The 22,904-nt window shown below is 39.6% G+C and overlaps 1 protein-coding gene across 1 annotated transcript; it reads left to right on the top strand.

Annotated features, from left to right (window-relative positions):
• The first annotated feature begins 7,257 nt into the window (after window positions 1–7,257).
• LOC113890890 (hyaluronidase-4-like) lies at window positions 7,258–22,580 on the top strand. Its single transcript, XM_027538428.1, has 3 exons — window positions 7,258–8,178; window positions 14,030–14,119; window positions 22,164–22,580. Exons 1-3 carry the CDS (start codon window positions 7,258–7,260, stop codon window positions 22,578–22,580), a joined length of 1,428 nt encoding a protein of 475 aa, XP_027394229.1.
• The last annotated feature ends 324 nt before the right edge of the window (window positions 22,581–22,904 follow it).

Below are 22,904 nucleotides of genomic sequence, written 5' to 3'. Positions count from 1 at the left end.
ACTTAATGGATAAACACCAAAAGTTGGTGATGGACAGGGAGGCCTGGTGTGCTGCAGTCCATGGGGTTGCAAAGAGTCAGACATGACTGAGCAACTGAACTGAACTGAGAGTCACCAGAACTTACACAGGACTGGGGAAACATACTCTGAGGGCAAAAACAAAACCTTGTGCATTCCAGGACCCAGCAGAAAGGAGCAGTGGCCCCACAAGAGACTGACCCAGACTTGCCTGTGGGTGTCCAGGAGTCTCTAGCAGAGGCGTGGGTCGGCAGTGGCCTGCTACAGTGTTGGGGGCACTGCGTGCAGCAGTGCCTGCATGGGAGCTTTTGAAGGAGGTCGCCATTATTTACATTACCTCCACCATAGTTTGGTCTCAGGTCAACAACAGGGAGGGAAGACAGCTCCAACTATCAACAGAAAATTGGATTAAAGATTTACTGAGCAGGGCCTCACCCATCAGAACAAGACCCAGTTACCCCCACAGTTAGTCTCTCCCATCAGGAAGCTTCCATAAGCCTCTCATCCTTCTTCCTCAATGGAATGAAAGCCACAATCATAGAAAACTAATCAAACTGATCACACAGACTACAGCCTTGTCTAACTCAATGGGACTGTCAGCTATGGCACGTAGGGCCACCCAAGACAGCGGGTCATGGTGGAGAGTGCTGACAAAACATGGTCCACTAGAGAAGGGATTAGCAAACCACTTCGGTATTCTTGCCTTGAGAAACCCATGAAAAGTATGAAAAGGCAAAAAGATATGACATTGAAAGATGAACTCCCCAGGTCGGTAAATGCCAATATGCTACTGGAGAAGAGTGGAAAACTTCAGAAAGAATGAAGAGATGCAGCCAAAGCAAAAACAATGCCTACTTATGGATGTAACTGGTGATGGAAGTAAAATCCGATGCTGTAAAGAACGATATTGCACAGGAACCAGGTATGTTAGGTACATGAATCAAGGTAAATAAACAGTGGTCAAACAGGAGATGGCATGAGTGAACATCGACATTTTAGGAGTCAGTGAACTAAAATGGACTGGAATGGGCAAATTTAACTCAGATGACCATTATATCTACTACTGTGGGCAAGAATCCCTTAGAAGAAATGGAGTAGCCCTCATAGTCAAAAAAAGAGTCCAAAATGTAATACTTGGATGCAGTCTCAAAAATGACAGAATGATCTCTGTTTGACTCCAAGGCAAACCATTCAATATCACAGTAATCCAAGTCTATGTCCCACCAGTAATGCTGAAGAAGCTGAAGTTGAATGGTTCTATGAAGACCAACAAGAGCCTCTAGAACTAACACCCAAAAAAGATGTCCTTTTTATCATAGGGGACTGGAATGCAAAAGTAGGAAGTCAAGAAACACCTGGAGTAACAGGCAAATTTGGCCTTGGAGTACAAAATGAAGCAACTCAAAGGTTAACAGAGTTTTGCCAAGAGAACGCAAAGAGGGTCATAGCAAACACCCTCTTCCAACAAGACAAGAGAAGACTCTACACATGGACATCATCAAATGGTCAATACCAAAATCAGATTGATTAAATTCTTTGCAGCCAAAGATGAAGAAGCTCTATACAGTCAGCAAAAACAAGACCAGGAGCTGACTATGGCTCAGTTCATGAACTACTTATGGCCAAATTCAGACATAAATTGAAGAAAGTAGGGAAAACCACTAGACCATTCAGGTATGACCTAAATCAAATCCCTTATGATTATACAGTGGAAGTGACAAACAGGTTCAAGGAATTAGATCTGATAAAGTGCCTGAAGAACTGTGGACCAAGGTTCATGACATTGTACAGGAAGCAGTAATCAAGACCATCACCAAGAAAAAGAAATGCAAAAAATGCAAAATGGTTGTCTGAGGAGGCCTTACAAATAGAAGAGAAGAGAAAGGCAAAGGAGAAAAGGAAAGATATAAGTATCTGAATGCAGAGTTCCAAAGAACAGAAAGGAGAGATAAGAAAGCCTTTCTCAATGATCAACGCAAAGAAATAGAGGAAAACAATAGAATGGAAAAGACTAGAGATCTCTTCAGGAAAACTGGAGATACCAAGGAAACATTTCATGCAAAGATAGGCACAACAAAGGACAGAAATGGTATGGACCTAACAGAAACAGAAGGTATTAAGAAGAGGTGGCAAAAATATACAGAAAAACTATACATAGTTCTGGAAAAGGCAATGGCAACCCATTCCAGTACTCTCGACTGGAAAATCCCATGGACAAAGGAGCCTGGTAGGCTGCAGTCCATGGGAGTGCTGAGTCAGACATGACTGAGCAACTTCACTTTCACTTTTCCTTTCATGCATTGGAGAAGGAAATGGCAACCCACTACAGTGTTCTTGCCTGGAGAATTCAAGGGACAGGGGAGCCTGGTGGGCTGCCGTCTATGGGGTCACACAGAGTCTGACATGACTGAAGCGACTTAGCACACATAGTTCAGTCGGTAAAGAATCTGCCTGCAATGCTGAGACCCGAGTTCAATTCTTGGGTTGAGAAGATCCCCTGGAGGAGGAAATGGCAACCCACTCCAGTATTCTTGCCTGGAGAATCCCATGGGCAGAGGAGCCTGGCAGGCTACAATCTATTGGGTCCACAAGAGTTGGACAAGACTTAGCGACTAAACCAACCAACACAATACAAAACAGATCTTCAGGTCAGTTCAGTCACTCAGTCGTGTCCAACTCTTTGCGATCCCATGAACCACAGCACACCAGGCCTCCCTGTCCATCACCAACTAATAGAGTTTACTCAAACTCATGTCCATTGAGTTGGTGATGCCATCCAAAAAGATCTTAATGACCAAGATAACCACAATAGTGTGATCACTGGACTAGAGCTAGACAACCTGGAATGTTAAGTCAAGTGGGCCTTAGGAAGCATCACTATGAACAAAGTTGGTGGAAGTGATGGAATTCAGGTTGAGCTATTTCAAATCCTAAAAGATGATGCTGTGAAAGTGCTGCAGTCAATATGCCAGCAAATATGGAAAACTCAGCAGTGGCCACAAGACTGGAAAAGGTCAGTTTTGATTCCAATCCCAAAGAAAGGCAATGCCAAAGAATACACAAACTACCACACAATTGCACTCATCTCACGGGCTAGTAAGTAAGTAAGGTCGCTCAGTCATGCCCAACTCTTTGCGACCCCGTGGGCTATAGACTATAGCCCACCAGGCTCCTCTGTCCATGGGATTCTATAGGCAAGAATACTGGAGTGGGTTTCCATTTCCTTCTCCAGGGGAACTTCCTGACCCAGGGATCAAACCCAGGTCTCCTGCATTGCAGGCAGGCCACCAGGGAAGACCCACACACTAGAAAAGTAATGCTCAAATTCTCCAAGCCAGACTTCAGCAATACATGAACCATGAATTTCCAGATGTTCAAGCTGGATATAGAAAAGCCAAAGAAACCAGAGACCAAATTGCCAACATTTGCTGGATCATTGAAAAAGCAAGAGTTCCAGAAAAACACCTATTTCTGCTTATTGACTATGCCAAAGTCTTTGACCGTATTGCATCACAATAAACTGGAAAATTCTGAAAGAGATGGGAATACCAACCACCTGACCTGCCTCTTCAGAAACCTGTATGCAGGTCAGGAAGCAACAGTTAGAACTGGACATGGAACAATAGACTGGCTCCAAATAGGAAAAGCAGTACGTCAAGGCTGTATATTGTTCCCCTGCTTATTTAACTTATATGCAGAGTTCACTTCAGTTCAGTTCAGTCGCTCAGTTGTGTCCAACTCCTTGTGACCCCATGAACTGCAGCATGCCAGGTCTCTCTGTCCATCACCAACTCCCAGAGTTCACTCAAACTCATGTCCATCCAGTTGGTGATGCCATCCAGCCATCTCATCCTCTGTCGTCCCCTTCTCCTCCTCCCCGCAATCCCTCCCAGCATCAGAGTCTTTTCCAATGAGTCAACTCTTTGCATGAGGTGGCCAAAGTATTGGAGTTTCAGTTTTAGCATCAGTCCTTCCAATGAACACCCAGGAATGATCTCCTCTAGGATGGACTGGTTTGATCTCCTTGCAGTCCAAGGGACTCTCAAGAGTCTTCTCCATTACCACAGTTCAAAAGCATCAATTCTTTGGCACTCAGCTTTCTTCACAGTCCAACTCTCACATCCATACATGACCACAGGAAAAACCATAGCCTTGACTAGATGGACCCTTTTTGGCAAAGTAATGTGTCTGCTTTTAAATATGCTGTCTAGGTTGGTCATAACTTTCCTTCCAAGGAGTAAGCATCTTTTAATTTCATGGCTGCAGTCACCATCTTCAGTGATTTTGGAGCCCAGAAAAATAATCAGCCACTGTTTCCACTGTTTTCCCATCTACTTGCCATGAAGTGATGAGACCAGATGCCATGATCTTCGTTTTCTGAATGTTGAGCTTTAAGCCAATTTTTTCACTCTTCTCTTTCACTTTCATCAAGAGGCTTTTTAGTTCCTCTTCACTTTCTGCCATAAGGGTGGTATATCTGCATATCTGAGGTTATTGATATTTCTCCCAGCAATCTTGATTCCAGCTTGTGCCTCTTCCAGCCAAGTGTTTTTCATGATGTACTCTGCATAAAAGTTAAATAAGCAGGGTGACAATATACAGCCTTGACATACTCCTTTTCCTATTTGGAACCAGTTTGTTGTTCCATGTCCAGCTCTAACTGTTGCTTCCTGACCTGCATATAGGTTTCTCAAGAGGCAGGGCAGGTACATCCTGAGAAATACTGGGCTGGAAGAAGCACAAGCTGGAATCAAGTTTTCCAGGAGAAATATCAATAACCTCAGATATATAGATGACATCACCCTTACGGCAGAAAGTGAAGAAGAACAAAGAGCCTCTTGATGAAAGTGAAAGAGGAGAGTGAAAAATTTGGCTTAAAGCTCAACATTCAGAAAACGAAGATCATGGCATCTGGTCTCATCACTTCATGGCAAGTAGATGGGAAAACAGTGGAAACAGTGGCTGACTATTTTTCTGGGCTCCAAAATCACTGAAGATGGTGACTGCAGCCATGAAATTAAAAGATGCTTACTCCTTGGAAGGAAAGTTATGACCAACCTAGACAGCATATTTAAAAAAGCAGAGACATTATTTTGCCAACAAAGGTCTGTCTAGTCAGGGCTATGGTTTTTCCTGTGGTCATGTATGGATGTGAGAGCTGGACTGTAAAGAAAGCTGAGCACAAAGAATTGATCCTTTTGAACTGTGGTAATGGAGAAGACTCTTGAGAGTCCCTTGGACTGCAAGGAGATCCAACCAGTCCATCCTAGAGGAGATCAGTCCTGGGTGTTCATTGGTAGGGCTGATGTTGAAGCTGAAACTCCAATACTTTGGCTACCTGATGTGAAGAGCTGACTCATTTGAAAAGGCCCTGTTACTGGGAAAGATTGAGGGTGGGAGGATATGGGGACAATAGAAAATGAGTTGGTTGGATGGCATCACCAACTCAATGGACATGTGTTTGGGTGAACTCTGGAAGTTGGTGTTGGACAGTGAGGCCTGGCGTGCTACAGTTCATGGGGTCTCAAAGAGTTGGACATGCCTGAGGGACTGGACTGAACTGAACTGAACTGAACAATTCGTAGTGCTTAATTCTGTTACTGTAGAAGTAGTGTTACAAAACGTATGCTGGTGAAGAAGATAATGCTAAACTAATAAGTTTTCCTTAGAGTAGTGACACAGAGACAGGGTATAACTTTTATATAAATAGAATGCATGATTAAAATACTTTAGAAAAGAAAATTTATAATTGCATTTTATTAAAGCACACTTTTTTAGATTTATAGCCCCTTTTCTTTAATAAATTTAATGTAATATGACATTTAACTAAATATATATACCCATTTATACCATACATGCTGTCATGAGAAGAGGGAGATAAAGAGTAATATTTGTGGATAGTGGGTCCTCTTTCATTTTCCCTGAATGACAAAGATGAAAAAATTGGCTCTTCTTTTTTTGAGGGGAGGAGTCACCTTAAGATCCATGGCTAGAGACGAGTGAAGAGAATAGAGTATCTCTGGTGACTGAGGGACTCATCTGATGCCATGATACAAATTCCTCATGATGTTTATTTTAAAAATAATAACTACTTTACTTAAAAGAGTAAGTTATAATTCATAGCTATGAATAAATCTTCAATGTACAGAGAGACAATGACTTATTCAAGTTTGTTTATAAACTTGGGATGCTGTGTTGCAAAAGTTAAAATATGACTTTGGTCAGTACCTCTTCCTGCATTTAATATATTAGATAATATATTAGATAAACTCAGCAAGAACTAAAAAAAAAAAAAAGAGAAGATTTGACTCTTAAAAAGACATTGAGTTTAATTACATCATAGACAAGTTTGTGATTCATTTATTAAAAAAAATCTTCATGATAAAATCATTTTGATACATAACTTCAACCACACTGCTTTCATGGTGAAATCTCATTGGCTGGAATGCATAACTATTAAACCATCCTTGTCTGGGAGGATTCTTTGGCAGTTTTTGGCTCAACTGTCTGTTTAGAAGGGATTTAGCCAAGTTTCACTTGGGAATTGATTGGTGAAAATACAGACCAACTTCTTCATGGGAAAACCAGGGAATTAAACAATCTGTTGGTTTCTAAATTTATGTACCAAGAGAAGATAACAATAAAATCCATAATCAACAGCAGGTAAATGCCATTTCTACCTGTTTCTACTTTAGCCTGTATGAATTCCAAATATAACTACCATCTTTTAAAAACAAACAAACCAAGAAATGAAGAAGCCCACTTTTGAGTCCAGTGAATTCGAAATAGCAAGCAAGGTGTTATTTACTGTTTGTACCATTAGCTATTTGTTTTGGTTCCATTTAATTTTTGTTAAAAGTACCAGATGGTTATGTAGTCAGAATTATAGGAAATTAAAGCTAGAACAAGTAGCAGACACAGTTTTCATGACTGAGGAGTTGTGTGAAAATTTTTACTTTGGTTTCTATTCACTGGATTTTTTTTTTTTTTTACTTTTCTAGTTTTTTTTTTTTTTTTTAAAGCACCTCATTTTTCTTCCCTGTTAAAAGTATAAATTATGCCTAGATATCAATAAATCTCATAAATCTTGTAAAAAGTCAGTCTACAACTCAAAGAGTAGCTTAAACACTACCATGAGTTTACTTGATTTAAGGAACATTTGACTCCATCATGTTTAATTTTTCTTCCTCTTCTTATTTTTAAGGAGATTGCCTAACGTGATGGTGAAAACTATGAACCATGTGTAACCCCCGGGTGGCATGGTTAGGAGTGCTGCTGCTCTTGACGGTGTTCACTCACTCAGCCCTCAAGCCAGCAATGCCTCCAGTGATCACGAAAAGACCTTTCAACATTTTCTGGGCCGCCCCAACAATGCAGTGCCAGCATTTCTTCAATGTGGATCTGAATCTTCAGTTATTTAATATTATATCAAATCCTTTGGAGACTCAGAGTGGATCGACAATTGCCATAATTTATCCAAATGAATTAGGGTGTTATCCTTATTTCTCTCCAGAGGGAAAATCCTTTAATGGAGGGATACCACAGAATATGAGCCTTCCTACACACCTGAGGAAGACCGCTGATGACATTGCAAAAGTTTTTCCTTGGTGGAGATCAGAAGGTCTTGTTATCATTGACTGGGAAAGCTGGAAGCCACAATGGGACAGAAATTGGGGCAATAGAGTAATATATAAAAACCACTCCTTAGACTTTACTAGAAACCACCATCCTGATTGGTCAGAAATGAAAGTGAGAACAGTTGCCCAAAAGGAATTTGAAACTGCTGGAAAGAGTATTATGAATGCTACTCTCACACTGGCTTTAGAAATGAGACCAAAATGTCTATGGGGCTTTTATCTCTATCCAGACTGCTACAATTATGATTATAGGATAAATCCACAGACCTACACAGGTAAATGCCCAAGTGACGAAATTTTCCGCAATGACCAACTTCAGTGGCTATGGGAAAAAAGCAGAGCACTTTATACTTCAGTATATTTGGATAAAATATTGAAGTCAAGTTTAAATGCTTTGAAATTTGTTCACTATCGAGTTAGAGAAGCTATGAGAATTGCTGAAATGGCTAAAGATGACTATGTTTTACCAGTTTTTATTTTTTCCAGACCATTTTATTTGAATAGTGTTGAAGCTTTGTCACAGGTAAGAAAAAAAAATACAGTCACACATTAAAAAATGGAAATTTAGTAGAATATGAAATTTAGGGAATAATGTTTTAGGATGCTTATATCCCCTTAATAACAGAATGCTATTCTATTACTAAAACCATGTAGTCCTTCAAATGTCAGGCCAATTCTGAAACAATGTCATTGACAATTAGGTGTTTGCTTAAGAGTTTGTAAGTGATGATTTTTACCAGCTTAGCATTTACAAGGGTTTCCTGCAGAACTGTAGTTTAAGTTTAATCATGCAACAGATTAAATTTAACTAGGAAGAAAATTCATATTAAAGAAACTCTTAACGTGAAACAGTAGCAGCAATTTTCCAAATCAAAACTGTATAAAGGAGAGCTTGGGTAAATTATTTACCAACTATGTTTTCAATATATTGCATTTTTATGTTTTAATTGATTCTGTTACTTAAAAATAATATAGATTGTTGATTTTATCTTCAAAAATCTAAAATGTAATCTAGTGATGAGTGTCAAGGCAATGAAAGTGGTTTATATAAAAGTATTCTTAGACTTACACAGGGTTCAGTTCAGTTCAGTCACTCAGTCGTGTCCGACTCTTTGCGACTCCCTGAATCACAGCACGCCAGGCCTCCCTGTCCAGCACCAACTCCCGGAGCTCACTCAAACTCATGTCCATCGAGTTCGTGATGCCATCCAGCCATCTCATCCTCTGTTGTCCCCTTCTCCTCCTGCCCTCAATCTCTCCCAGCATCAGGGTCTTTTCCAATGAGTCAACTCTTCGCATGAGGTGGCCAAAGTACTGGAGTTTCAGCTTTAGTATCATTCCTTCCAGTGAACACCCAGGACTGATCTCCTTTAGAATGGACTGGTTGGATCTCCTTGCAGTCCAAGGGACTCTCAAGAGTCTTCTCCAACACCACAGTTCAAAAGCATCCATTCTTCGGCGCTCAGCTTTCTTCACAGTCCAACTCTCACATCCATACATGACCACTGGAAAAACCATAGCCTTGACTAGACGGACCTTTGTTGGCAAAGTAATGTGTCTGCTTTTGAATATGCTATCTAGGTTGGTCATAACTTTCCTTCCAAGGAGTAAGGATCTTTTAATTTCATGGCTGCAATCACCATCTGCAGTGATTTTGGAGCCCCCCAAAATAAAGTCAGCCACTGTCTCCACTGTTTCCCCATATATTTTCCATGAAGTGATGGGACTGGATGCCATGATCTTAGTTTTCTGAATGTTAAGCTTTAAGCCAACTTTTTCACTCTCCTCTTTCACTTTCAACAAGAGGCTTTTGAGTTCCTCTTCACTTTCTGCCATAAGAGTGGTGTCATCTGCATACACAAGGTAGGAAGCACAAAGATGTAGGAATGAACTGGTTTGGAAGATAATGGGTTTGTAGAGTCTTGGAAGTATTCAAGCTTTATCTAGATGGTCACTTATATAGGATATTCTTGTAGGGATTCAATTATTGGGTGGGTGGTCAGGTGAGAAAACCCTTAAATCTCCATCAATAGCTGTGAGCTCACAATTCAGTTTTTCTAGTACACAACACAGAAGCAGTACTGAAATCACTTACATTTGTGATAAGAACATTTAAATGAAATATCAGTTCTTCCTCAAATATTTCAGAATAAAATATATTGACCCAAATACTGTTTAGTAAGCTTTACATTGCTATTCTTGTAGGATTACTCAGTATTATTCAAAATGGAATATTAATTCAGTGTTTAGGAGGAAAAGAAATATAGCACCATGATAAAAAGTTGGAGGATGTCAGATATGCCTAATCTGCCTCACCCTCAAACACGGATCTTTTGTTACCTGCTTTAGCACTTTCTTTTTCATGGGGTTCTTCCTATTCTAGAAGGAAAACTGCCACTTGGGAACCCAATTAATCCCTGAAAAGTTCTTGACTATGTTAAGTCTACTCTGCCTCTGGATAACTTCATATCACTATTAGTTATAATCTTAACTTCTGGTGCAATACAGAATAAATCAAATCTCTATTTCAAAAGTCAGTTCTCCAAGTATTGGATGATGTCAGTCAGATCTACCAAAATCTTCTCAATAAATTATTCCTCAAGTAACAGATTTCTCAAATCATGTCACTTTCTCAAATCCATTGGGGAATTATATTTATTCCTTCAAAAAATACTTATTGAGTGTCTACAGTATGTCACAATGTATTATGAATAATGAGTAGAAAATAATAAGCCATGCAGTCAGATATTTTGTCTTGATAGAAAAGGATAGAATGAGATAAGCCACATTTTAATGAAATTCTTGTTTGTAAAGTCCCCTTTTTGGGATAATATTTGATTTTCAAAGTCAATTATGGGCTAAGTATCACCTCTGAGCTCTATTTCAGAAAACCAAAATTATAGTGTTATCTGAGTAATAGTATACTGAAGTGTTTTAATACTATGCAATTGCCTTTCCCTTTTCACATGAATCTTTCCCTTTTCACATGAACAAACAGCATGAATCTCATTTATTGTTTAAATAGCATTATTATAACATCTTTTATTCCCTGGAGAAGGAAATGGCAACCCACTCCAGTATTCTTGCCTGAAAAATCCCATGGACAGAGGAGCCTGGTGGCCTACAGTCCAATGGGTCACAAAGAATTGGACATGATTGAGTGACTAAGCACAACATCATTTATTATGTTCTGCATATTGTAATTATGAAATCACTTAAAGCTAACTCTGCTAGATATTTTCTTTCCAGTGTCTCAATTTGAATGAGAGACCTGATTTTCATTTAATGAAGGCAATGCTAGTTAGTATAATGGAAGAATGATTTTTTTTTTCTTGTTTCATTATGTAGACAAATTGTGAAACAGAGTGCTAGGTTACTGGAGACTTCATATACTGCAGAGGAGCTTTGCTGAAGCATGGCCATTTTCTCATTCTGGCTTTTGAATATTTTACCTTTATACTGGATCTCTGATTCTCCATACCTTGCAGGGAAGGAAAGAATGCAGACTGTCCATCTATCATTCCTTCTCTCTTTCATCTCTTCCTATTTCCTGCTTCTTTGCTCTTGGTCTATAATCATGAACATGACCTCCTCTGTTTCTTATCCTGGTGAACTATAATCTACTTAGTCATCCCACTTGAGAGTCACTTGGATGCCTTCCTTCTCTGTCTATTATCCAGTAGGTAACTAAATCTTATCCATCTTAATTTCCAAAGAACTGTTCAATCTGTCCTCTATGCTTTACAAGGACTGACCTTGCCTTTGTTGACGCTCTCATCATTTCTCATTGAACAGTTTTCATCATCTCTAATTGGGGTCCCTGACTGTCATCTTGACTTCCTTCTTCAATATGTTTTTATGACAGCTGAAAATATCTTAGTTGCAAATGTGTGGCCTTCCAGTGTCAAAACTTTCTTGTAGCTAAGCCCTAACACTTTAAAATTGTGTAATAAAATATACACAAAAGACACTTGTATTTGGATGTTACTTATCTATTGGGTTGGCCAGAAAGTTCATTTGTGTTTTTCTATACAATACTTCTGGTAGCACTTAGTTGTCTTTACCTTCATTCAAAACAGTTTTTTTTAGATTGTGTTGTGACAGCTGTCATATCAGAGTGTAAACAAACCGAAAACAAAAACAGACTCATAGATACAGATAAGAAACTGATGGTGTCCCATGGAAGGAGGTAGAGGGTTGGAAATTATAAAATAAATAAGACCTAGAGATATAATGTCAGAGAAGGCAATGGCAACCCACTCCAGTACTCTTGCCTGGAAAATCCCATGGACGGAGGAGCCTGGTAGGCTGCTGTCCAGGGGGTTGCGAAGAGTCGGACATGACTGAGCGACTTCACTTTCACTTTTCACTTTCATGCATTGGAGAAGGAAATGGCAACCCACTCCAGTGTTCTTGCTTGGAGAATCTCAGGGACAGTGGAGCCTGGTGGCTGCCATCTATGGGGTCGCACAGAGTCGGACACGACTGAAGCGACTTAGCAGCAGCAGCAGAGACATAACGTACAGCATAGAGAATACAGTCAATAATGCTGTAGTAACTATGATGATGACAGATGGTAACTAAGCTTATGGTGATCATTTTGTAATACATAAAAAAATCAAAGCACTATGCCAAATGCCTGAAACTAGCACAATATTTGTAAATCATTTATACTTCATTAAAAATATAAAAAATTAAAAGTTAAAAATGTCTTATCCAAATGAGTGAATTTTTGTGTAGCCACTTTAATACTGAAGATGGAAGCAAAACATTTTCTGCATATTATGCTTATTATTTCAAGAAAGGTAAAAACAATAGAAATGCATAAAAAGATTTGTGCAGTGTATGGAGAAGGTGCTGTGACTGATCAAACATGTCAAAAGTGGTTTGCAGATTTTCATGCTGGAGATTTCTCACTGGACAATGCTCCAAGGTGAAGTAAACAAGTTGAAATTGATAGTGATCATATCAAACCATTAATTGAGAACAATCAACATTATACCACTTGGGAGATAGCCAACATACTCAAAATATCCAAATCTTGAAAATCATTTGCACTAACTTGGTTATTTTCATTGTTTTGATATATGGGTGCCACATAAGTTAAGCAGAAAAAAACCCATCTTAACCAAATTTCCACATGCGATTCTGCACTTAAACATAATGAAAATGTTCCGTTTTTACAACAAATTGTGATGGGCAATGAAAAGTGGATATTGTACAATAACGTGGAATGGAAGAGATCATGGGGCAAGTGAAATAAACCACCACCAACCACACCAAAGGCCTATCTTCATCTAAAGAAGGTGATGTTGTTTATATGGTGGGATTAGAAAGAGTGGCTTTTATTATGAGCTCCTTCTGGAAACCAAACAATTCCAACAGCTACTCAAACATAAAATGCATTATCTTCCATTAGGATAGCTTGAGACTGTATCTTTCTTTGATGACCAGGCAAAACTGTTATAGCTTGGCTGGGAAGTTCTGATTCATCTGCCATATTCATCAGACACTACACATTTGGATGTCCATTTATTTCAGTCTTTACAAAATTCTATTAATGGAAAAAAATTCAACTCCCTGGAAAGGAGTTGTTTGCTCAAAAAGATAAAAAGTTTTGGGAAAATGAAATTGCCTGAAAAATAGCAGAAGGCAGTGGAGCAAAACAGTGAATATTTTGTTCAGTAAAATTCTTCATGAAAATGAAAAATGTGTCTTTTATTTTTATTTGAACTCCGAAGAACTTTTTGGCTAACCTAATACAAGGATTCAGATACATTTACTTCTCCCCACATCCCCAGTGCTTTTTACCTACCATAAGAGTTACTGACACTTCTCAAGGAATCACACTTTTTCCTACATATGACTCTGCCTTTTCTTTTTTTCCTACTGGATAAAAAAAACTCTGCTCTCTTAAGTCTATTTTATCAATTTATACTCCTTTCCAAAGACCACTCTGAAATTTCACCTCTTGAAGGAAATCTTCCAATACACTTCCATGCAACATTAACCACTTTCTCTAATCTATGTATGTCTTGTGGGTGCTAATATATAATTTAATTTGTTACCCTGAAATTATATATGTCTGTCATAATCATCACACTAAAACACACTCTCAAGAACAAGAAATGGAATCTATTTCATTTTTATATTCTTAGTGTCTAGAATACTGCTTGGAACATCATACATATTTATCAGGTAAGTATCCCAGGCAGAATTACCTTTTCCTATTCTGCTCTATAGTCCTTTGTTTTAGAAACAAAGATAATGTTATCAGTATGTTCTTTACCACAGTTGATAGACTGAAACATTTTTGAATTGTCAGTGATTAAATATGAGTGGCAGAATCTACTTGCGACCCTTCTCTTTTTTAGGAGGACTTAGTGCATACAATTGGTGAGAGTGCAGCACTGGGGGCATCAGGAGTAATATTGTGGGGAGGATATGACTATTCTGATTCAAAGGTAAGCAGTGGTTTCCCTACCAGCATCTTGGAGATATTACAGATATTGTGGGGTTTTTTTTAATTTTTATTTTATTTTTTAATATAAATTTATTTATTTTAAATGAGGCTAATTACTTTACAATATTGTATTGGTTTTGCCATACATTGACATGAATCCACCACAGATGTACATGTGTTCCCCATCTTGATCCCCCCCTTCCCTCTCCCTCTCCATACCATCCCTCTGGGTCATCCCAGTGCACCAGCCCTGAGCATCCTGTATCATGCATTGAACCTGGACTGGCGATTCATTTCACATATGATAATATACATGTTTCAAAGCCATTCTCCCAAATCATCCCACCCTCGCCTTCTCCCACAGAGTCCAAAAGACTGTTCTATACATCTGTGTCTCTTTTGCTGTCTCACATACAGGGTTATAGTTACCGTCTTTCTAAATTCCATATATATGCTTTAATACACTGTATGGTGTTTTTCTTTCTGGCTTACTTCACTCTGTACAATAGGCTCCAGTTTCATCCACCTCATTAGAACTGATTCAAATGTATTCTTTTTAATGGCTGAGTAATACTCCATTGTGTATATGTATCACAGCCTTCTTATCCATTCGTCTGCTGATGGACATCTAGGTTGCTTCCATGTCCTGGCTATTCCAAACAGTGCTGCGATGAACACTGGGGTACATGTGTCTCTTTCGATTCTGGTTTCCTCAGTACGTATGCCCAGAAGTGGGATTGCTGGGTCATATGGCAGTTCTATTTCCAGTTTTTTAAGGAATCTCCACACTGTTCTCCATAGTGGCTGTACTAGTTTGCAGTCTGACCAACAGTGTAAGAGGGTTCCCTTTTCTCCACACCCTCTCCAGCATTTATTGCTTGTAGACTTTTGGATAGCAGCCATTCTGACTGGCGTGAAATGGTACCTCAATGTGGTTTTGATTTGCATTTCTCTGATACTGAGTGATGTTGAGTATCTTTTCATGTGTTTGTTAGCCATCTGTATGTCTTCTTTGGAGAAATGTCTGTTTAGGTCCTTGGCCCATTTTTTGATTGGGTCATTTAGTTTTCTGGAATTGAGCTGTAGGAGTTGATTGTATATTTTTGAGACTCTTTGTCAGTTGTTTCATTAGCTATTATTTTCTCCCATTCTAAAGGCTGTCTTTTCACCTTGCTTATAGTTTCCTTTGTTGTGCAGAAGCTTTTAATTTTAATTAGGTCCCATTTGTTTAGTTTTGCTTTTATTTCCAATATTCTGGGAGGTGGGTCATAGAGGATCCTGCTGTGATTTATGTCAGAGAGTGTTTTGCTTATGTTCTCCTCTAGGAGTTTTATAGTTTTTGGTCTTAAATTTAGATTTTTAATCCATTTTGAGTTTATTTTTGTGTATGGTGTTAGAAAGTGTTCTAGTTTCATTCTTTTACAAGTGGTTGACCAGTTTTCCCAGCATCACTTGGTAAAGAGTTTGTCTTTTCTCCATTGTATATTCTTGCCTGCTTTGTCAAAGATAAGGTGTCCATAGGTGCGTGGATTTATCTCTGGGCTTTCTATTTTGTTCCATTGATCTATATTTCTGTCTTTGTGCCAGTACCATAATGTCTTGACAACTGTGGCTTTGTAGTAGAGCCTGAAGTCAGGCAGGTTGATTTCTTCTCCCTGGAGTGCAATGAAGTGTCCAGTAATGCGTTGTGAGATGTCAGTGTGTTTGGAGTGACTTTGGGCAGCTGTATATTGAAGCTCAGGGCTATGTTTCTGTGTTGCTGGAGAATTTGCATGGTATGTCTTGCTCTGGAACTTGTTGGCCCTTGGGTGGTGCTTGGTTTCAGTGTATGTATGGAGGCATTGGATGAGCTCCTATCGATTAATGTTCCCTGGAGTCAGGAGTTCTCTGGTGTCCTCAGAATTTGGACTTAAGCCTCCTGCCTCTGGTTTTCAGTCTTACTCTTACAGTAGCCTCAAGACTTCTCCATCTACAGAGCACCAATGATAAAACATCTAGGTTAAAGATGAAAAGTCTGTCCACAGTGAGGGACACCCAGAGAGGTTCACAGAGTTACATGGAAAAGAAAAGAGGGGGAAGGGAGATAGAAGTGACCAGGAGAAGAAGAGGGGGAATCAAAAGAGGAGAGAGCAAGCTAGCCAGTAATCACTTCCTTATGTGCTCTCCACAGTCTGGACCGCTCAGAGAAGTTCACATAGTTATACAGAGAAGAGAAGAGGGAGGAAGGAGACAGAGGTGGCCAGGAGGATAAAGGGGGGAATCAAAAGGAGAGAGACAGATCCAGCCAGTAATCAGTTCCCTAAGTGTTCTCCACAGTCCGGAACACACACAGAGATTCACAGAGTTGGATAAAGAACAGAAGGGGAAGGGAGGAGATAGAGCTAACCTGGTGGAGAAAAAGGAGAGTCCATAGGGGGAGAGAGCAGTCAAGCCAGTAATCTCACTCCCAAGTAAATATGGGTACTGAAGATTGGGTTCTTTTTTATTTTTTTTATTTTTGAAGATTGGGTTCTTAAAGGTACAAAATTGATAACAAATGCCAAAAATCAAAGATTAAAAATCTAGTATAGAGGTTGGATTCTCAAAAATACAATATTAAAGAAAAAAAAACAAAGTCACAAAAATTATTATATATATATATATGAAGTTTGCTTTAAAAATAGGTTCTTTTTTTTGCAAAGTAATAGGTTATAAAAATGAAAATTAAAGGAGTAATAGATGACTTAAAAATAAAAAAAAAATTAAAGAATGAAAATAGCAAAAATATATCTAGGACTTTCTCTGGTGTTGTGGACTGTGTGGGGTCAGTTCATTTTCAGATAGTTCCTTGATCCAGCTTATACTCCTCAAGATCTATAGGCCCCTTCCTATGTAGTCGGTGCTTAACTACAGGGTTTTAATCTATTGCACCTGTCACTTCAAGGCGGTTCCCTCTGTTTTAGCTTCTGTTTGCTGGTCTCTTCAGTGTCTTATTTCTGCCCTGACACAAGGGGGCGGTGGTGGACACTTTTTTAGGCTCACTTGTTCAGTCGTGCTGTAGGGAGGGAGGGACGCTGCAAACAAATAACACTGGCATGTGCTCGCAGTGTCTCGGCCACACTGGGTTTGTCCCTGCTCACAGCGTGTGTGCTTTCCCTGTCTAAACTTCTTAGGCTCTAGGCTGCTCTGCTGGGAATTGTCTGAGGCCAGCCCTGGGTTGTATGCACTTCCCAGGTCTAAGCCGCTCAAGTTTAGGTACTCGGGTACTTCTCAAAGGCGCAGACGTGGCTGGGCCTGCGTTTTGTGCCCTTCCCAGGTCCGAGCAGCTCAGGTGACCAGGTGTTTGGCGAGTGTGGTCGCTGCAACTTATTGCCTCTCCTGTCCCTGCCGCTCGGTTTTCTGGGTGTACAACTGGTGCACCTTCTCAGGTGGATGTCAACCATCCAGAATCCCAAGAAGTCTTGGTTAGCAATGAAGCCTGCTTGCAGTTTGGTAAATGATGCCTCTCTGGGGCCACGATTGCCCCCTTTCAGCTCTGGCAGCCCTCGCCTGCCTGTCTCCAGCAGGGGGATGGGCAAGTCCACAGCCGGAGAGCTCTAGTCAGTCCTTTGTTCTGTGAGCGGGCCTGGCGGTGTCTTAGGTTAGGGCTTTTTGCAGGGTAGCTATCCCACAGTCTGGTTTGCTATCTCAAGTTAGTTCCCTCAGATTGCCCTTGGGGCATTCAGGCCCAGTCCTTATTCTAAGCAATGCAGCCCGTGCCTCCCTGCCCAGCCCCCGTTTGCTAGTGGTGGATACGGGCATCTGCGCTGCTTTTCCGCTGGGGGAGTTACCGTTGGGCACGTTAATCTGTGGGTTTTAATTATTTATTTATTTTTCCTCCCAGTTATGTTGCCCTCTGAGGTTCCAAGGCTCACCACAGACTTGCCAGTGAGTATTTCCTGGTGTTTGGAAACTTCTCTCTTTTTTAAGACTCCTTTCCTGTGACGGATCTCCTTCCCTACCTGTTTTGTCTCTCTTTTTATCTTTTATATTTTTTCCTACCTCCTTTCAAAGACAATGGCCTGCTTTTCTGGCTGTCTGATGTCCTCTGCCGGCATTCAGAAGTTGTTTTGTGGAATTTACTCAGCGTTCAAATGTTCTTTTGATGAATTTATGGGGGAGAAAGAGGTCTCCCTGTCTTATTCCTCCACCATCTTCTGGTTTTTGTTTTAATTTTTCACGTCAGAGACAAATGGTTGCTAATTATCTGCTCAGTTGACTTTAACAAAACTCAGAGAGCACAGGGACTCACATTGAGCAATTTGTCTGTACCAGCCACAGTGTTGTAAAAAGAGCATAAATTTTCCAATCAGACAATCCTAAATAAGAATACAAATTTTACATTCTAGGGGTGTAATCTTGGGCAAATTAATTAACCTCTCTGAGTATCCATGTCTTCATCTAAAAAAAAAGTATTGAAAGAAAACCTACTTTGTAAGAATTTTGGTAGATGGTGGCTCAGCGGCAAAGAATCCACCTGCCAATATAGGAGATGTGGATTCGATCCCTGGGTTGGGAAGACCTCCTGAAGAAGGAAATGGCAACCCATTCCACCATTCTTGCCTGGAAAAATCCCATGGACAGAGGAGCCTGGTGGGGCTACATCCATGGGAGTTGCAAAAGAGTCCAACACAACTTAACAATCAAACAACAGCAAGAATGATATAATACGTATGCAAAAAAAAAAGAGAGAGAGAGAGAGAGAATACCAAATTTTAAAAACAAATATTTTTCAACCACACAAAGGATGAATTCTCCAAAATTGATTCTTTATTTTCTGATTATCTATGATAGAAATGCTCATGGGAGGAAAAAAAAAATATATATATATATATATACACATATATAATATAAACGTTTATTATAAACATTCTACTCTTGATAGCAATTCTCACGTGAAGTAACTCTATTATTTTCCACAACTGACTTTGAACATGTTCAGTTGGTGGCCTGTTGTACTACCTAAGTGAAAATTCAGAAACCACAGTTTTCCTCATTTTTAGGTATTAATGAATTGGCTTCCCAGGTGGCTCAGTGGGTAAAGAATCTGCCTGCAATGCAGGAGATGCAGGAGATATGGGTTTGATACCTGAGTGGGGAAAATCCCACTCCAGTATTCTTGCCTGCAGAATCCCATAGACAGAGGAGCCTGGTGGGCTACAGTCCATGGGGTCGTAAAAAGTTAGAACACGACTGAAGTGACTGAGCACACACTTATGCACAGGTATTAACAAATAGTTCACTTTTCAAGTATTAAAACATTCTGTCTCAAAAAATGTAAAAACAGTCAGCTCTTTCTCATTTTGCATTCTACAAATCAGCATGCTGGTATTGGTAAGAGGAGGAGGCCTAAGACTGAACGACTTGGATTCCAATGTTCACTTTTTGTCTCCTACTAGCCAATGGCCTTGAACAAATCTCTACAATTTCTCTATCTGTTAAATGGTGAGAATAATAGTATCTATCTCATAGGGCTGTTATAAGAATTACATGATTAATACATGTAAAGCACTTAAACAGTACCTGGCACATGCCAAGTGCCATGTAAATGGTGGTTGTTATTATCCAGGTTAAAACTTCTTGCTTCTCCTCCCCACACCCCAAGCTTGGGTCTCAGTTATGGGGAAGAGGAGTACCATTCATTTCTTTGCTCATTTGCTTCAAGGATGAGTGCAGGAGACTGGGATAGAGAGGAGGCAAAGCAGGCAAAGTAATTTTTATTTATATGCTGGCTTTTAAAATTACTGTGGTCTCTTGAAGACCATCCCACATGGCTGCCATGTAGGGTCTGGCTCTTTCTTGCATGAGGTTAGAGATGCTTCCAACCCCCACACAACTTTCATCTTCCAGGTTTTGCTCCTGAGGCATTGGAGAGAGGGAGCTTACATATGTTGAGATATGCTGGGAAGAGGATCAGGGGATCACATTGGAATGGGTTAAGGTTGTTGAAATGTTCGTGAGACATCCAGGTAGAGATGTGTAATAGGTAGGTGGGTGTACAGTTGATCAGAGATAAATTCTGGGAAATACACATCTGGGAGTTCTATTTAAGGCAATGAGAAGGGGTAAGTTTAACCAGAGAGAGTATAGCTGGAAAAGAGAAAAATTAAGCCTAGGGCACTCCAGGGTTAAGAGGTAGGGAAGATGAGCTAGTAAATGAGATTAAAAAGGAGCATTCAGTGAGAAAGGAAAAATCCAGAAGAGTGTGATATACCAGAAGATAAGTGAAGAAGGAATTTCGAGGAAGAGGGCAGGGACAGAACAGGGAAACCCAAGTTGAACCTGATTGGGTTTACCTGTACCCTGTGCTCTCTTTCATTCATCTCTCCCCCAGGTCTTCTTTCTTCCTCTTCCACCCCTCTTTCTTACTTCTCCTTTTCTTGTTTTGTTCAGTGGTTTCACTGTTCTATCTTTCCCATCTGTCCTACAAACTTCCTCTGATGCCCCAGATAAGGAGCCATGCCTTGACTAAAAATAGCATTTACTCCTAAACATAATGTGAGGCTGACCTAGACTGAATGTGCCTGGAACAAAAATATTATACACGATTTTCAGAACTTGTTATTGCCCAAAGTGACACCTTGTTCAACTGCCTGCCATTAGTAGTTTATTCTGCCTTATGACTTTCCATCTGAACCCCTGAATCCTTTCCACATGGATTCACAGTTTTGGGGCCTCTTCTCAAAGAGAAACTGTCCTACTGTTTTAAATTAATTGGAATTTAATTATGCATTCATGTTATGTGTGCATGCATGCTCAGTCATGTCCGACCCTTTGGACTATAGCCTGCCAGACTCCTCTGTCCGTAGAATTTTCCAGGCAAAAATATTGGAGTGGGTTGCCATTTCCTCCTTCAAGGATATTCCCAACCCAGGGATCAAATCTGAGTTTCCTGCATCTCCTGCATTGCAGGCAGATTCTTTACAGCTGAGCCATCAGGGAAGCCCTTCCATTAGAGTTAGTATTGGTCAAAATAATTGAAGTGCTGATAGAAAACACACTTTTGTTAATGAATCTACTAGGATTTTCCCATGGTACTTCCTTTATGGATTAAGGCAACTGTTGATGAAGATTCTAGCCAGATTCTTCTGGGCTAGCTGATGGTGTCATTTCAATTTGGCCAGCACATCCTAGCTGCACAGTGTGATCATTAGTAGGTAGAACTGTGTACTAGCCTTAAAACTCAAGGTTGTGGACAATCAATGGTGCCTAGTGGCAGATTTATAGGAAGACAATCTAATTTTCCATATGCTATACAAATGACTCAGGAATTTGGTAATAAATAATAATCTTTTATAGAATCCTTCCTACAACCCAGCCAATGGATACATAAAGTACAATGTATTTTTACTATGAGACTGAACCACAGCTACATTTTTTTTTTTAAAGAGCTACATATATGAATATGGGGAAAGGATCTTGAAAATGTTTGCAAAGGAAGTTGTAGAAAATAAAATATTCCAAATGATATAAATTTGTATAAGAATTTAAAAACACAAAATAATATTATACACATTGTTCATAATTACATTTACATGCAATAAAGTTATAAAAACATGGATGTAAGTAGTACCCCTCCCCACTTCAGGAGAACTGTTACCTCTGAAGAAATAAGGAGAAGAATGGGATAACTTGGTAGTCTGAGAAAAATCTCACCTGATGTTAACATATATGAAGTATCAGCACCAAAACTGTTTCACAAATTCAAAAAAATCACCCTACATTAAAGATTTTCTTTTTAAAGTGTCAGTACAAATATCTCTTAAAGGATGCTCTTGTGGAAAAATGTGGAATCCTCCTCCCCAGAAAATGGTATGAAATTGGTTCATTAGAGTATTCCTAACCAAAGGCATGGATCATCACTTAAGGAATTTTATAAGGGCTTAGTCTTTCATTTAAATGCTAAATCCACTGAAACTCTTTCTCCTCAGGCTTATCAAATACAAAAGTCAATATTAATAAATACTCCCTGGACCATTGAATCATGTTTTGAAAGTGATCTAAATAGATCTCTGTTTTTCCCACAGGAGACCTGCTTGTCTGTGCAAAAATTTATTCAAGGGCCATTGGGCCATTATGCTGTTAATGTGACAACTGCAGCCAAACTCTGCAGTCAAAGTCTATGTAACAATAATGGAAGATGTATTCGAAAAACATCTGAATCCTCCTCCTATCTGCATATGCCAGGAAGTAGCAGTAAGAAATATGGCCTACGCAAGAGCTTGAGAGTCATCATTTCCCCAGCCAATAAACAGAAGACAATAAAGGACATGAAGGATGGGTTTGTGTGTCATTGCTATCATGGCTGGCATGGAGAGTCTTGCCAGCAACTTTCTTCAGATGTCCTGAGAGGGAAGAATAAGGCCTGTATTGCTAACTTTAAAGTATCAGTTTTTCTCAGCATGACCTTATCTGTGATTCTCTTCATTTTTCTACCCCCATGATAATGTCATTTTTTCCTTGAAATTCTGAAAAGCAGAAGATGCTGTTTTTTTTCTTTAACTTCAATATACTTCTAAAATATTTGTTCTCTTAAAAGTGGAAAAAAAAAAAAAAGGAGGGGTGGGTTGGTGGGTATCTTTGGCTCTATAGGGCCATTAGATAGAGCAATTCTTGCTTGGATGCTTACCTCATGCGAGGCTCTAAGGATAAGGATGTGAATGTACCAAAGTCTCTGTCCTTGGGGAACTTAAATTCTTGTGAGATGAACGATAATAAACAAATTCATTTGTATCAAATGGTGCTAAGTGCTGTGGAGAATAACAAAG

The sequence above is a fragment of the Bos indicus x Bos taurus genome, chromosome 4 (genome assembly GCF_003369695.1).
Source record: "Bos indicus x Bos taurus breed Angus x Brahman F1 hybrid chromosome 4, Bos_hybrid_MaternalHap_v2.0, whole genome shotgun sequence".
Taxonomy (NCBI): Eukaryota; Metazoa; Chordata; class Mammalia; order Artiodactyla; family Bovidae; genus Bos; species Bos indicus x Bos taurus.
The sequence above is the reverse complement of the archived record's forward strand: the minus strand, read 5'-3'. Positions and strand labels throughout refer to the sequence as shown.